General features: G+C 32.6%; 1 protein-coding gene across 1 annotated transcript; it reads left to right on the plus strand.

Moving 5' to 3' along the window:
* Positions 1-1,286: 1,286 nt before the first annotated feature.
* Positions 1,287-7,090, plus strand: LOC115989602 (E3 ubiquitin-protein ligase APD2-like). Its single transcript, XM_031113380.1, has 11 exons — positions 1,287-1,306; positions 1,433-1,773; positions 2,444-2,553; positions 2,659-2,784; positions 2,970-3,066; positions 3,570-3,644; positions 3,753-3,835; positions 5,414-5,560; positions 5,698-5,767; positions 5,851-6,202; positions 6,625-7,090. Exons 2-11 carry the CDS (start codon positions 1,434-1,436, stop codon positions 6,698-6,700), a joined length of 1,476 nt encoding a protein of 491 aa, XP_030969240.1. The 5' UTR covers positions 1,287-1,306; position 1,433; the 3' UTR covers positions 6,701-7,090.
* The last annotated feature ends 9,003 nt before the right edge of the window (positions 7,091-16,093 follow it).

The raw sequence follows: 16,093 nt of genomic DNA on the forward strand, positions 1-16,093 counted from the left end.
CTCAAAAAGGATAAAATATTCAACCCATTTAGAATATTTCCTTGTCTAGTTTTTTTTTTTCAATAAATAATTGAAATAGAGAACAACTAAAACAATTAAAGAAATTAATTAAGATTCATTTTTACAAGCAAAGAAAACAATGATCATAGTTAATCACTTTTTGATTTTCAAAAAAAAAAAAAGTTAATCACTTTAATATTATTTATAATTACCAATAAAAGTGAGATAAATTTGATTAGAGCACTTGATACCTAGCCAAGTTTATTTTAATTCCAAGCAGGTTTATTAGATTGTTGAGCTCTCTAATTTTCTCCTAACTTTCATTTTTTGTTCAAATCACAATTGAACGTCTTACTGTACTAAGCTTTCTCACCATGGGTTTCTTTTCAAATGGGCAACCTATTTAACCACCGCACACCTTTGGTGCGATGATCACTCCACAAGTATAAGTGCTTGTGAGGTGTGGGGGGCAAGGGCCGGGGTTCAATTCTCCAGGAGGGAGCTTCACACACATATACACTTAGATTAGGCTAGAGTAGAATTCTATCTTGTATAAAAAAAAAAAAATGGGCAACCTATTTTCTTGACTTTTTTTATGTTATTTTATTTTTATAATTGGATATTGGAATGAAATGAAATGAAGGGATTTGAATCCTATTAACTTATTAAGCTGTAAGTTAAAAACAAAATGTATTGACTATTAAGCTATAAGACTCTTAAACTATTTTTGTGACCTAAGCATAATAGAAGTAAAGAAATGTTAACAAATGTCTTAAGAGTGTTGGATTATATACTATTTTTTAAAAATATTTTATAAAAAATTGATAAAATAATTAATTTTGTTGATAATTTTTTATATTTTTTATTGAAGTAGTGTCATAATTTATTAATAACGGCCTTTTAAGTACATTTATTAAGATAAGCCGTACAAGTATAAATCAAATCGCCATTCCCATGTCAATTAAACTGTCCATTTTGGTATTCTAATGCTAAAAGCAAGGGCAAGTGAAGGCGAAACAAATTGACTATCAAACCCAACTCAAAATAGCTAGCAAAAATTGGAACCCAACTAACTGTCACCCAATTTCCTTAAAAAAACGAAACTAACTGTCCCCAACTAACATTCCTATGACCTAGCAAAAAAAAAAAAAAAAAAACTAACATTCCTAGGAAGAAGAAAAAGCCTAAGAGAGGACCTATTGGTGAGTGACGTAGCTTCGCCACCATCGCCCTGTATTTCCAATGGCTCATTCATACCAAAATTTTCAAGGTAAGAAAGACTGGGAATTAAAGATCTTGGAAAAGGGTTTTTACTTTCATGATCAAATTCTAAATTGTACTTGTCGATAATCTATATTATTATACTATTAGTTCTGTGTTTTTCATACTCTCTCTCAAAAACCCATTTTACCAATTCTAACTTTTTTGTCAGAATGGAAGAACCAGAACATAGCCAACATGGAACTACGCCTTCTTCTTCTTCTTCTACTGTCACAACCTCCACTGACGGTCCATCTTCTTCATTGCCGCCTACTTCACAGGTTCAAGAAGAAGTAGAAATTGAACAACATGAGAATGGAGAAAATGATCACCTTCACCATCACCGCCACCACCACCACCGCCACCACATACTTCTCAATCATCGCCGGCAACAACAGCAGCCTTCTAATTTATCCTATCGTGTGAACATATCCATATCTGATGCGCCCTCGACTGAGACAAGGGATGATGTATGGGCTTGCCTCTTTGTGCTCGTCACATTTTGGTTCTTTGGTAAGTTTCATCCTCATTTACTTTTTCCTCTTCTTCATCTTCTTCCTTTTTTCCCCCCTTTTATGCATGTTTGTTTTACTTTTGTTACATGTCCAAGGAAAATGCATATAACTATAATTAAGTGCAGATAGTAACTAGATATAAGAATTATGAATGCTTAAAAGATTGATCTTTTCGGGTTCTAGTAAACCCAATTGGTAAATTTTTTTGTCATCGAATAAGGGCCTGAGTTCTAAGCTTGTCTACACCAAAAGCAGTTAGTGACTTGGCCTGATAGTAGAGATCAATCATCATGGAGTGAACGCATACCTACAAATTCTATAGTATCTATTGAAAAAAGAAATAAAGAAAGAAAGATTGATCCTTTCTTGAATTATGAATCAGCCATTTTGATTTATTCACTTCCCATTTTTTTTGTCCATGAATTAAATGGGCACTATGTTACTTGCAGTGAAAATTGAGGCCAAGTCAATGAAATTAATTTGCCTGTATTAGAAAAGGTGTTCTGATGTTCAATTGTGTTATTGGTTTTCTCAACATATTCTAAGAAGCCAATCGTAGCTGTTATTTTTCTTGCTTTTTATAGTCACGTTACACATGATTAATTCATTTGCTCTTGCCTTATAATCTTTCTGATCTGGTTTGGTTTTGGTTTGCTATTCATCACCAGCAGCATCCATGACTCTGATTTTTGGATTTTATGGATCTGTGGATCTACAATTGGGCCCAAATTGCTCCCGCCTAATACAAACTAACCCATTCTTTGTGCAGTCTATTATGGTAATTTTCTGTATCTAATAGAATTCTCATTTAGTTTTTCTATTTTTTTTTCTTGCTTATACTGCTACTGTTAATATGCACTAATCTCATTCTGTTTACAAACAGGCCGAGGAAATCAATGAGCCAGAAGTTGGGCCAGTGCTATATGGATTTTATAAACCTCCTCCCCTGGATGTTGAGATCACCTGGACTGAAACACATAATATATTTGTACCAGCCAATTTTCACAAGGCACATTTCCTACGACCTATACAATCTTTTTCTGAATTCATTTCATTAAAAATTCAATTATTTCAGTTTATTTGTTCACTTTCCTCTCTGTACTTTCAAGTAATAGATATGCATGAGCTGTATTCCTAGAGCATTCTAGGTGTTTGGACTGATCTGGTAAATTTGGAATTCTTCTCATGTTGTAGGACTTGATTTACTACCTGAACAAAGGGTCCACAGTGGATATCATATACCATGTAAAATCTCCAAGCTCCTCACCTTTATCCCTTGTGATTGCACAAGGTATTTTCCAAAGTCCACTTTCTTGATCCTTGAATATGATGGTATTATTCTTATTATTATTATTTTAAGAATGAAATACTTTTGTAGAAATGCATCGAAGTTTTTAAGTCAGCAGACTCTGTAATGTTATCAGAATCTATTCTTATCCCAAAGCAAATAGGTGGTAGAATTGGAAAAATATTTATGGAACTGCTTGGTATTTAATTCAGTTTAAGGGCCACAATTCAATTTAGACCCTATCATTGCATCTGGTACAGTTCAGTGATATATTGCAAGTTCACATGAGAATCTAACTAGTTGTGGAACATCAAGTAGCTTTTACATATATAAGTGCACAGTAAGCTGGACCATATGTCCTACGGTATGGGATGATCAATCAAATTTTTAGACTTATGCTTAACTATTATTTGGAATGCATGCATAAACAGAAACATTGGTACTAGTTACAACAATGATGTTCCTTAGTTGATATTTCCCGTCTTAATTTTCATCTAAATCTGCAGGTAAAGATAGCCTTGTTGAGTGGATAGAGGACCCATCATATCCTAATACAACTTTGTCTTGGAATATTATTCATGGTAAATTTCATTAATATAAGTTTCATTTTCCCCCTTTGACATGAGGTACAATGTTTGAAACTACTTACCCAAAATAAAACTGATGTTTAAAACCCACCTACATTGCAGGAAGTGGTAAGATTCAACAGAAAATATCAAAGTCCTCCGATTATTATATTGCAGTGGGGAACTTGCACTCTGAGGAGGTGGAGGTAATTGTCTGAATGTTTACTACATCCTGTATTGCTACAAAAAAAACTTACTTCCTTGTTGAGTCTCTTGTTTTGATATACAAAATGGCAAGACTTGTGTGTTTGAAAATTTTCATGGTTGTATCATAGGCCAGGGCACATGCCTTATACTGTTAGTTTTTTGAGATGTGGTGAGAAGATATAATGTAGTGTACCAAAATATTTCTGTAAAACTATATTTACCAAATGTCCGATCTAGTAACCATAAGAATCCAATGTCAAAGATGAGAATCATGAGATGGATATAGAAAAAAAAGTAAATCCTCTGTTTGACTGTTTCCACCCTTCTCCCCAATAATGGCACGTTTGGTAGACTGTAATAGGCATTGTAATGTAATAATTATTCCTATGGTTTAGCTATTCAATAGTTTGGTTATGTTTTTATTACAGGGAATAGTCATTCCTTATGAATAGCTATTCTTTAAAATGAGGAATAACTATTCCTCTCTAAAAGGGTTGTAATAGTTATTCCTTAGTAGATGTAATAATTTCTAACATTAATATATTTCCAAATAAATAAACTTTCCATACTCACTTAACAATTATGGAAATAAAAAATCATAAAAAAATAACTCATCTCTCTAAAATTTAAAATATATTATTTTCTAGGAAATGTAATTGTATGAATGAGATTTTTCCTGAAATAGATCATAAGTTTTATTCTAATATTACAACTCACAACCAAACTAATGAATAGATTTAGTTATTCCATTACAACACATTTTATTCTTGGTAATAAAGGTTACCATTCCTGTTGTAATCCACATTCAGTGTACCAAACGTACCCTAAGGAAAAATGTCTTAAGTGTAGTCATTGGAAAAGGCATAACTGTCACTTTGGTCAAAATCATCCTATTGGTTCCCTTAGCTGCTTTGGTTATTTCAACCCCACTGATTACGGTATAAAAGATTGAAAAGTTGGTGTTTCATCAAGAGCTGCTTGTTTGGTAACCCTTTCTGTTGAACCTATTTCAGAAATAGGCCTAACAAGGCAAGACAGTAGGACAGTGTGATAAGAATCACTAGAAGCCTTGTGACTCAATTGCACCTAGTGCACTTTACTGGATATTTCAGGTTTGAGTTGAGAAGTTCTAACCACCATGTTTAGTATGTTGAAAGTGATGATTTATTCAGCTGTATGGTAAGAGCCACTTTTGTAATTTGGGCTGCACCTGTAATCCATCTAGTAAGAGGAGTCTACCATATTGCATATAATGAGGGGTATGAAATATAAAGTAACATATCTGAAACTCCCTTATAAATTTGATTATAGCATATATGCCCATACCAAAAACAATGTTTCTCATGTTATATTTGTTTATTTATCTAAAATATCAATATAGGCTGCTAAAAGCTGCACAAAAGAAACTTTGCACGTGCTGTTGGTAATCCTCCTATTAGTTAAAACAGAAAATGGATGGGTTCTTTCTTTTTTGTTTAGCACTTTACTGATGGTTATGGTATAATACATTATATGCACATGCAGACACCTTCAAATCATTAGATAATTTATCTGCTATGAATGCTGAATTGTAACAGGTAGAATTAAATTTCACCATAAATGCTTTCCTCTATAACACAACTCAGGCATATTACCTGTGCTCCCTGGGTAACCCTTTGTGTAGTTTGAAGCTCTCTCTTTTAGGAACAAATGTTGCTGTCCTTATTTCTCCACATCTGAAAGAGGTAAGAGCTATCATTTACTAACTTCACAGCACCATTCAAATTTCATTTATTTGTGAAGTTTATGTGTTCTCTGGATCTTGATATCATTAGAACTTTTAGTTTCTATATGTGAATTTGACAAACGTTGGTTCTTTCAGGGCACTGATGATGAATGGTATGTCAAACTCTCTTATGGACCACGATGGGTCACATATTTTGTTGGATCAGGTTATTTTGATTTGCATTTATGTCCTTTCATGACAGCAAAAAGGGAACGTCCAACTTCATATTCACCACTTTCCTGCATGCAGGTGTAATGACTGTACTCATCTTACTGGCGTTCAGATTCTTCAACACTTTCCAAACCACGGCTGAAGATAGAACAAGATTTCAGCCAGCGGAGGTGGGAACTGAACGAGCCCCATTGCTTTTGCACAAAGATGAAGATGTATCAAGTTGGGGTTCATCTTATGACTCTGTCTCACACGACGAGGAGGATCTGGAGGAGCAGCTTGCGGTGAATTGTATTGAAGGTCAGCAAATAACAGAAGGCAAAAACAGCAACAATCCCCAGCGTCTTTGTGTCATTTGCTTTGATTCCTCTAGAGATTGTTTCTTTCTACCATGTGGTCATTGTGCTGCCTGTTTTACATGTGGAACAAGGTAAATATATACTGCACTTACTATTTTAAGAAATCTGAATTGGAAAACTTGTGACTTTAGATTTTGATGCTGTTAGCAAAAAGGCTTGAAACAGTTGAAAATGATTCATGGAACCAAATGTTAGCATTAAGGCTTATTAGATTTGAGTTGCAGCCATGGAGCCTTAATTAAGTTTGAAAATTATTTTACTTCATCTAATGCTTAGACTTCATATCTCAGTCTCTAATAATAATTCATAGAGATATTTATATTTTGGATGATTTATAGAGATTACTTAGCACAACAACTAACTTATATGCAAAACTTGTTCAATGTAAACTTTAAATGCGTTCTATGTTCATTGTCACATATGATTTTGTTTCCAACCATTGGCAACTTGTTAAAATTTGACAGAAAGATTTTCAAATCTGTTAACTCTACAGGATTGCAGAAGAGTCTGGTACTTGTCCTATATGCCGCAGGAAGATGAAGAAGGTGAGAAAGATTTTTACAGTTTGAGCTTTGTAAATGAGTTTGTAATAAGAGGGGCTCTCTGGTGGTGCTACTCTTATTGGTCCACTGCAGAAAATTTTTACTCACGGCGTGGATTCAGTTGATATGCACTTGTAAAAAGTAACTGTTAAATTAGGATTGTAAAAAAAAAAAATAATAATAATAATAATGAAATTCATAGGGTTCAGCAGTGTTTGACTAAAGGCTTTGCATTTGTTGTAATCACAATGCACCCTCTTTTTTCAAAGCATGAATTACTCCCATATACTTGCATAGTAGGGTTACTCGGTGTATTATTGTACCTTTGGTTTGATTTAGGTTGATTTAAGAAGTGATGATGTGCATTTAAATGTTGATAAGCAGAAGTTGATTTTAGATGATTGAAAAGTTACAAGAGCCCTTCCATCTCTATAGATTGATGACTATAAATATCTGGTTGTGTCCATACAGTGAGATCAAAATGATTGTGAATTTGATTATGTTTCAGTTTTGATCTAGAGCACCCAACAAAGCTTAAATGGTTATACCTATTTTGATCATCACTCTGAATTTCATGCGAACTACGAATTATCTTTCATTTTAAGTGAATGAATTCATAGTAAGGCACAAGATGGACATTGTGGTTCACTTCATTATATTTTATGGTCCTATAATACATAATGATTTTATTCTACTTTCATAGCAGTAACAGGGACACTCGTTCTTATGGAATTGAGCTCTCAATGAAAAATAATTTTGTAGATGCAAAAACTGATTCTACATTAGAGACACCCACTTTAATTGGTCACTAGTTACAGACCCGTGCTCCGCACGGTTTTTATTTATTTATGTGTGTGTGTGTGTGTGATGTGAGGTTTTTCCCTTTATTATTTAATTATTGCATATTCAAATTTATTTTATTAAATAAATAATAATTCTAAGGAGCACGGTTTTTTCTTTAATTATTGCATATTCAAATTTATTTTATTAAATAAATAATAATTCTAATAGATATAGACACATTCAATTTGAAGACCATCTCCAAACACTCACTTAGACATTATTAGTAAATAGATGTTAAATCAACCTTAAAGATGAAGGAGTCTCTAGTTCGGCCTTAAAAAGAAGTCTATGTTTATAATAAAACTTAATAGTTTATACCTTCTAACCATGATGGTAGAGACGGAGCTATAGTTTGACCTTTTTTTGGGGGGGGGGGGGGGGGTGGCAATGGTCCGCCTGAGATTTGGAAATATATATATATATATATATATATATAATAGGCTTGAATTAAAACTTAGGTCCAAGTGGCTTGTTCATCACTGGGTAAGGCTCTGGGGTTCGATTGGGTTTGCTCCCCAGTTTGAGTCCCAGTAGTTGCAATACCTTGTAGCCAGTGGAAGACTCCCACCGCGAGCGAGGATCAATCAAGGTGTGCGTAAGCTAGCCCAAACACCCCATGGGAAACCAAAAAAAAAAAAAAAAAGTTACCATGCATGAAGATTGAAGAGAGAGATAAAAATCATTAGGAGCTACAAGTCTACAACACATGAACGTGTGTCTTCTCTTCCTTTCAATCAGGGGCGGCTCAACATAACTTGGGGCCTAAGGCGAAAAATTTATGCGGGGCCTTTAATATGTAAATATTAATTAAACAAAATTATTTAATACTAATCAAAGTAAGGTTAATTTGATACATTAAATACATAAATAATACCAACTAGGCTAATGTTAATTTCATATAGAAAATTGAATATCATAGTTGAATTATAAATATTAATAAAAAGAAATAAAAATATATTGCGATTGAAAAAGATACTTTATTTTGGATATAAGACGATGCATAGTTAAATAAAGTTGTAATCTAATTTTTAATTTTATATTTTGATTTTAAGAGAGAGAGAGATAGATATTATTTGGTGTATGGTTTTGTAGGATATTAGTTTACAAAAATCAAAGTCTCAAACTATTAGGGGAGATTAATCTATAATCGATGATTTAACACATTTGCAACATCTTTTTGAAATATTTTAGGGTTTCAATTAAGTTAAGGTTGTCTCGTACTTTGATAGTCTTAATATAAATGAAAAAGAAAAATGCGCTAATTAAAAGTACTATAAATGTTCAAAATATAATATGATATTGTTTTTCATTGATGAACTTCATCAATTTAACTAATGAATGTTTATATCACATTTTTTGTGATTAATAACATGGCAATTTGTAAGCTAATATTAAAATTTGTACATCATTAATAATAAAAAATGTACAACCTTTAGAAAATATATATAATTTTATAAAAATTTGGGGCTTTAACTATAAAAAATGGGGCATTTTTTTCCAAGGAAAATTTTATTTTTTGGTGGGGCCTTAGGCCTAGGCCTAACTTGCCTAGGCCTTGAGCCGGCCCTGCTTTCAATTCTTGCATCAATTTTTGTCCCAACAAAATAGATCTGTGCAACACTTGTTCTCCAAACTATATAGTTCATAAATTTAATTTTCAAATTAATAGACGAACGTATTAGGTTAAATGTAGAAAATAAATATACGTAATACATGCACAAAATAAAATAAAAAATTAAAAACTCTACACGCAAAAAATTACAAGAAAAAAAAAAGTAATGACAATATGTGTTTGCATGTGTCTTATTTGCATATGAAGTAGAGGTAATTTACACAACTTTTAATAGCAACAGTCATAGAAATAATAAACAACAAACAACATTTTTTTATATGGTAATTTAGAGTAATCATTTTCTGAAACATGCTTCTAATCCCAATCCTCCTAAGCTTAAATCAATCCGGCATGATAGGAACCTTGGCAAATCCTGCAAGGAAAACATACCAAAAAAAAAAAAAAAAAACTGAAAGACTACTACATGCCATACAAAAAGTGATAAAGACCAACATAAAAAGAAATAACTTTTGGCCATAAAATAATCGTTCAACCTGAAATTCTATATACATAGAAAGAAATATGTGAGCTAAAAATATGAAAATATGTTGAAGAAACATTTTATCCAAGAACATGAAAAAATATTGAAGAATAAGGTTAGAGAGAAATCAAGAATTAAAGAGAAAAATCATTGACGGTGAAGATAAAAATAAATGTAAAAAATGGTGGTGAAGCTAATTTCCCCATTGCAATTCCTAAGAGTCATTGAAATAATGCAAATCTGAGTATATATATACATACGTGCATGATTTTGCAAGTTTGTTGAGAAAGGGGAATGGTCATAGAAGAGTAAGAGTTTCATTCGTTTTGGTATAAATCATGTCAACATATGTAATGTTGGGATGAACCCATAAATGTAACAAATTAAAAAACTTCCCTTAATTTTTTTTTATAAAAAATTTATGAAGTACATAAGAAAATTATGGGTAGTTCAACATCAAAATAGAGGGGGGGGGGGAATAATTGTCAACTTATATGCTAATTAAGAGAGAGAGAGAGAGAGAGAGATGTTCAATTTCTAATGTATTGGTCATTGTTAGGGTAGTAAAAAAATGAAGTCATTATTAGGATAATATGAAAATGAATAAATCTATCTTTTATCTCAAAAAAAGAAAAGAAAAGAAAAGAATAAAGAGGTGAGAGAGAATAAATCTTTAGATTTTTTTGAGGAATTAACAGATTTAGGAAATTGAATGAAGACATTGAAGAGGAGAGAGAATTAGAAAGATACAAAATTAAAAAGTAAAAAAAAAAAAAACAAATTGACATAAATGACCACAACAAAACTGAATTAAAGTGTTTTAAAAGTCATTACCAAAAAAATAAATTTAGTTCATTTAAAAAAAGGAATTAGAAGAAATGACTTGTCTTTATTGTATGTTTTGAGAAAGGAACATATGTCATCATTGTATGCATCACCAGTTTGGAGATCCAACTTTTATAATCTATACTACTAATAATAGGATTTTCTATTTGAGTTTTGTCATTTTGTGTATCAAAATATCTTCACGCAAATTCTAAAAAGAGACACTATTACCTGATTATATGACTTCTAGGATAATTTGGAGTGGTTGTAATTTATGGGGTAGATGTTAAAAATTAGCTTTGTAGTACAAAAACACTAATTATATCTGTATCTATCAATACATGTACTTTTAATATTCTCCTAAGCAACAATTTTTATATAATACGTTCCTACTTATCTTCTCGTAGGTAGTTTTTCTATATATAACGATTTGAACATAAATTTTTTTAATTTCAACCAGTTATAACAAAAAAATTAATATATAATTAGATAAAATGCGCGTAACTACGGAAAAGAAAATTATATTATATATCTCGGAACTTCATGTCATGTTGTTTTACCTAAGGGCCACACATTCATAAACAAAGGTACAATTTCTACAGAAGGGGCCATCATAATTTAGTTATGCTCTGATATAAATAGTGATTTTTTTTTTTTGAGAAACCAACTTGCTTAGCTTTTATTTAAACTAAATCACAATTAAAAAAAAAATTAACTTCAACATATGCCTTGCGAGTGATCAATGGAAATTTTTAAATATGCATGTATTCAATAAAAAAAAAATTTAGTAAAGATAATTAAAAAAAAATAGTAAACATTGATATTTTATAAACTAAAACTAATATTTAACTTGTATAATTGCTAAAAGTCAGCCCATATCTATTAATATTTCATAACTTAAAAACAAAAATTGATTTTTCAAATATCTACCTAAAACTAGCCTCTTCGGATGTACGTTGCACGTGCTTAGATAGTGGCTTTTCTATTTTTTTAATTTTCTTTTCTAAAGGACAAAACTTTCATGTATACTAATTTTGGGTTATTTACATTTTCCAATTATCAAAATTCCTAGGGGAGAGAAAAAATTTATAAATAGATAGATAGATAGATAGATTGCAAGTTTTGTTAAGGAAGGAGAATGGTTGTAGAAGAGTAAGAGTTTCATACGTTTTGGTAACAACCATGTCAACATATGAAAGGTTAGGATGAACCCATAAATGAAACAATTTAAAAAATTAAAAAACTTCCCTTAAAAAAGTTTTAAAAATATTTATAAAGTACATAAGAAAATTACGGGTAATTCAACATCGAAATAGGGGGAAAAACAATTGTCAACTTATATGCTTATCTATATCTATATTAATAGGTAAAGTTATGAGAAAGTTCAATTAGAATTTGAAATTAGAATCCAATTTTGTGTCATGTGTATAAATTTATGCGAGGATCACACCATAATTGTCCCTTTAAGTTTTTTAATCTTTGTACCAAATGAGTTAATGAGTGTAAAATACTAAAAATCTAATATTAATGAACTATAAAATTAAAAAAGAAAAATCAATCTCATATACTTAATAAAAATCACTACACAACAAAGATCACCACACGTTCTATCTTACTAAAAATTAGAAAAAAAAATGATCATAAGTAGTATTAAATATAGGTAAAAATTTTAATATGTGACTAATTACGTTTAATTTTTAAAAAAATAATAATTTGACTAATAATTTATTTATTTATTTTAATAATTTAACTAATTATTTATATTTTTATAATAAAAATTGTGTTTAATTTTAAATCCATCTGTAAGGACATAGGGTTGTGACCAATGTTGGCCGATTCCAATAAGGACAGGCCCAGCCCAGTAATCGTAATATATGGATATAGGATCAATACTCGGGGGTAACTTGTAGTTGTTGAACTGGGTTCGAACCGATGTCAACAAATGGGCTTGGGATGATTGAAAACTCAATAATCAAATATGGGGTCAGAAACTGAACACTGTTAGTGACTTGGGGGAATCCGCTGCCAAATGTTGTTTAGCGTTTGTTGCAAGTTTCAAGAGAATCTTCAAAATGGGCCAATTTACGAGGGATTCTGGGCAGAAGTGTGGGCCTATCGAACCACACCGAGGAAGCTAATTGGTGGAACTCCCTTTTCCATGACGTATGAGGTAGAAGCAGTCATCCTAGTGGAGATAAGCATGACAAGTATGAGGGTTGTTGGTTTCTCTCTGGGCAGCAATGATGCACAAATGTCCGAGAATTTAGGCTTCTTGGAAGAGAGATGAGACATGGTGTTTATTCAGCTTGCTGATTACTAGTAAAAGTTGGCTCGGGAGTACAACAAGAATGTAAAGCCCAGAGAGTTTGTGGTAGGAGACTTGGTTTTGTGGAAAGTAGTGGAAATTATGAAAGACTAGAATGCGGGAAAGCTTGCCCCGAACTGGGAGAGGCCTTACCAAGTGACAGCTGTGGCCGGAACGGGGGCTTACTATCTGAAGGATATGGAAGAGAGACCCTTACCAGACCATGAAACGTCTACAATCTAAAGAAATATTATCTTTAATTGTAATATAACTAGTCGCTAACCCGTGCGATGCACGGGAAATGTATTGAGTACAATATATAATCTAATCTTTGTTTATTTTACTACAACACCAAAATTGAATTTGTAAAATAAAATCATATAGCTAAAACATTTGTTAACAGCTATACGTTTCAGGCATTTATTAAACTATATTATTATTATTATTATTATTATTATTATTATTATCAACTTAACAGTATTTTAATATATGATACCAACATGCTTCAAGAAAATGTTCAACACTGAAAACAATTTCGAAAACAAACTCAACTAAACAGTTTGATGAATAAATATATTACAATCTATAATATAAGCCAAGAAATAAACTTTGAAACCAATATGAACAAAATCCACGTCAAACAAAACCATTTCGATCATTAAAAATATGACTCACTAAAGTCATAAAAAACACAGGATTCATTACCAAAAAAAAAAGCATCTTTAGTCTTTATAGATTTTGCCTAAGTACCCAGATACGATGACACATACTCACACAAAAAGAGACATAAGCACGGACAATTAAAGAAAAAATAAGAAAAACAAAAAGAGACGTAAACACGGACAATTAAAGAAAAAATATAGGAAAAAAAAGTTAGAAATAGAAATATAAGATAAAGATGGCTTACCCCCAAAAAGAATAATCCATGGATATTCATTGAAATCTTCTAGATAATTTCTGATAATAGAAAAAATAAAACCCAAAAGTTATGATGTTAAAACTTCCAAAAGGCCAAAAAAAGAATTTTAAAAAAAATCAGAAGATTCAAAGCTTCAAAAGTATTGAAATAAAACAATATATATATATATATATATATATATATTACGCAATAGAGAAATACAATAGAAAGAAGGGAATCCATGATTATAGCTTTTCCACTTATGTATTGGACTCCTCTCCTTCTTCGGTCAATGCATCAAGGTTAGGGTTATTTGATTTGTTCAATAAAAATTTGAAGATTTAATTAAAAGATTCAGGCCCAGCAATTAAATAAACAAAACAACAATTGACAAACTTATAAGAAAAAGCAACAAATCTATAATTTTTATTGAACAAATCAAATAACCCTAACCTTGATGCATTGACCGAAGAAGGAGAGGAGTCCAATACATAAGTGGAATATGTGAATTGTGAAGCATAAGCCGCCCTAAAAAAAAATCTTGAAGAAAAATAAGTTTTAAGGAGAAAATTGTGTTGTGGCAAAAATAAGTTTTTGGGGCTTAGGTTTTCTACGCAAGCAATTCTTAAATAGGAGAGAGTAGAGGCGGTGGGAGAGTGTCCTTATTTGGCTAGAAGTCTAATTTGCATTGGAAAAAGAAAACAGTGATGAGGTGAAAAATTTAATTTAATTTAAATTTAATTTAATTTAAATATTGTGCTGACGTGGAAAATTGTGGGAGCTTCAAAAGTTTCGGTTATATATATATATATATATATATATATAGATTATTGTAAGAAATGCCCAATGTTGTAAGGATTGGACAGAAAAAGCAGAAAGGATCTAGTTGCTTTGCATCACATTACTCCTGAAAATTGTTTAATTATTTTACTAATGATAGAAACCAAGCCTTGGCCTGTTCCTGGTCATCGACTAGGTGGAAACCTTAATGAATTATCTCTAAAGACAGAAACCTAGCCTCGGCTTGACCTCAGTCACCGACTAGGTGGAAACCATAATGAATTATCTCTAAGGACAGAAGTCTAGCCTCGCCCTGATCCCAGTCATCGACTAGGTGAAAACCATAACGAATTATCTCTAAGGACAAAAACCTAGCCTCGGCCTGATCCTGGTCACCGACTAGGTGGAAACCTTAACGAATTATCTCGAAGGATAGAAGCCTAGCCCTGGCTTGACCCAGGTCACCGACAAAGTGGATACCTTACTGAATCTTCAATTCTAAAAACAAGGGATCAAGCCCAGATCGTTGATCGACTAGCTGAAAGACCTTGGCTATATAAATTAAACTATAAGCCTTTTTGTTTAGGACGTTTCCCGTGCATCGATAGCAGTTGTTCACAAAGATTCGTAACACTAATTAAAGGTCATAATTACCCAACATCTAGGTCAAAGGGGTCGGTTATGCCACGTTTGGGTTGCCAATCGTATATACTTAGAACAATTTGTGAAATTTATTAGCACGATATCATTCAAAGATTGTATGTTATTCGGATAAAAGGGATTAGTTACATAATCACATGCTAATCAAAATATTGTAATAGTCTAAATTGTAGAAAAAAATTAGCCAAAGGAATTCAATCTCCATATTTAGCAAATAGAACAGTGTTCAATACATTAAAAAAAAAAAAAAATACAACTTAATTGTGTACATAGAGTTTAGCAAATTTAAACATAAAAAAGATGGAAAAGATTAAGTAGGTCAGCAACATTGGGGGACTAGGCCCTGGTTCACGGCGGGGGTGGCCGAGGAGACTTCATTGGCATTCAATGGGGTTGGCCCCGGGTTTACTTTAGGGGTGCCCTGTCACTTGGGAACGACGGTGGTTGTCGGATTATCCACGTTGATCACCACCACGTGGGAGTCTATTTGCTTGGTAAATTCCGCCATGTTGGGGCTGTCCTCTCCCTTTTCGTCGCCTTCCTCATCAGATTGCTCCTGGGTTGAGGCCTGAATAGGCGTATCATTGGGCAAGGGTATCTAATTAGGGTCCCTGAACACAGAAGATTCGGGGAGATTGATGGTATTCATGGCAGCCATCCAACCTTCCAAAAACCCGAGCCTCCGAGCCTAGAAGACGACCACACTTGTCGAATTCTCAGCGTCATTGAACCCCATGTTGTAGAAAACCTGCTCGCACATCTTTATGGTTTTCTTCAGGTCGGCAAGCTCCTTGTCATGGGTTGAGACAATGCTTGTGGCCTCGGCAAGTTTGGTCTCAGCGTCCTCGAGTTTACCCTATAAGGCCTCCACCCTTTGCTTGGCCAATTCCCAGGTCCTCTCGATAGAAATTGCCCTTTGGTTAGTGATGGCTAGCTCAAGGGCCTTTTCATTTAAGGTGGCCTCAACCACCTACTTTAGGGCCTTCTCCTTGTCCGCCTCCTCCATGACACCCTTT

This window comes from Quercus lobata, chromosome 1 (assembly GCF_001633185.2).
Source record: "Quercus lobata isolate SW786 chromosome 1, ValleyOak3.0 Primary Assembly, whole genome shotgun sequence".
NCBI classification, from domain to species: domain Eukaryota; kingdom Viridiplantae; phylum Streptophyta; class Magnoliopsida; order Fagales; family Fagaceae; genus Quercus; species Quercus lobata.

Bases quoted from the DNA above. Each gene is read 5' to 3' on its own strand.
- LOC115989602 (XM_031113380.1), top strand. From the start codon at position 1,434: ATGGAAGAACCAGAACATAGCCAACATGGAACTACGCCTTCTTCTTCT. The intron at 3,836-5,413 runs GTAATTGTCTGA...GAATTGTAACAG, and splicing joins TGCACTCTGAGGAGGTGGAG to GTAGAATTAAATTTCACCAT. The intron at 6,203-6,624 runs GTAAATATATAC...TTAACTCTACAG, and splicing joins TGTTTTACATGTGGAACAAG to GATTGCAGAAGAGTCTGGTA.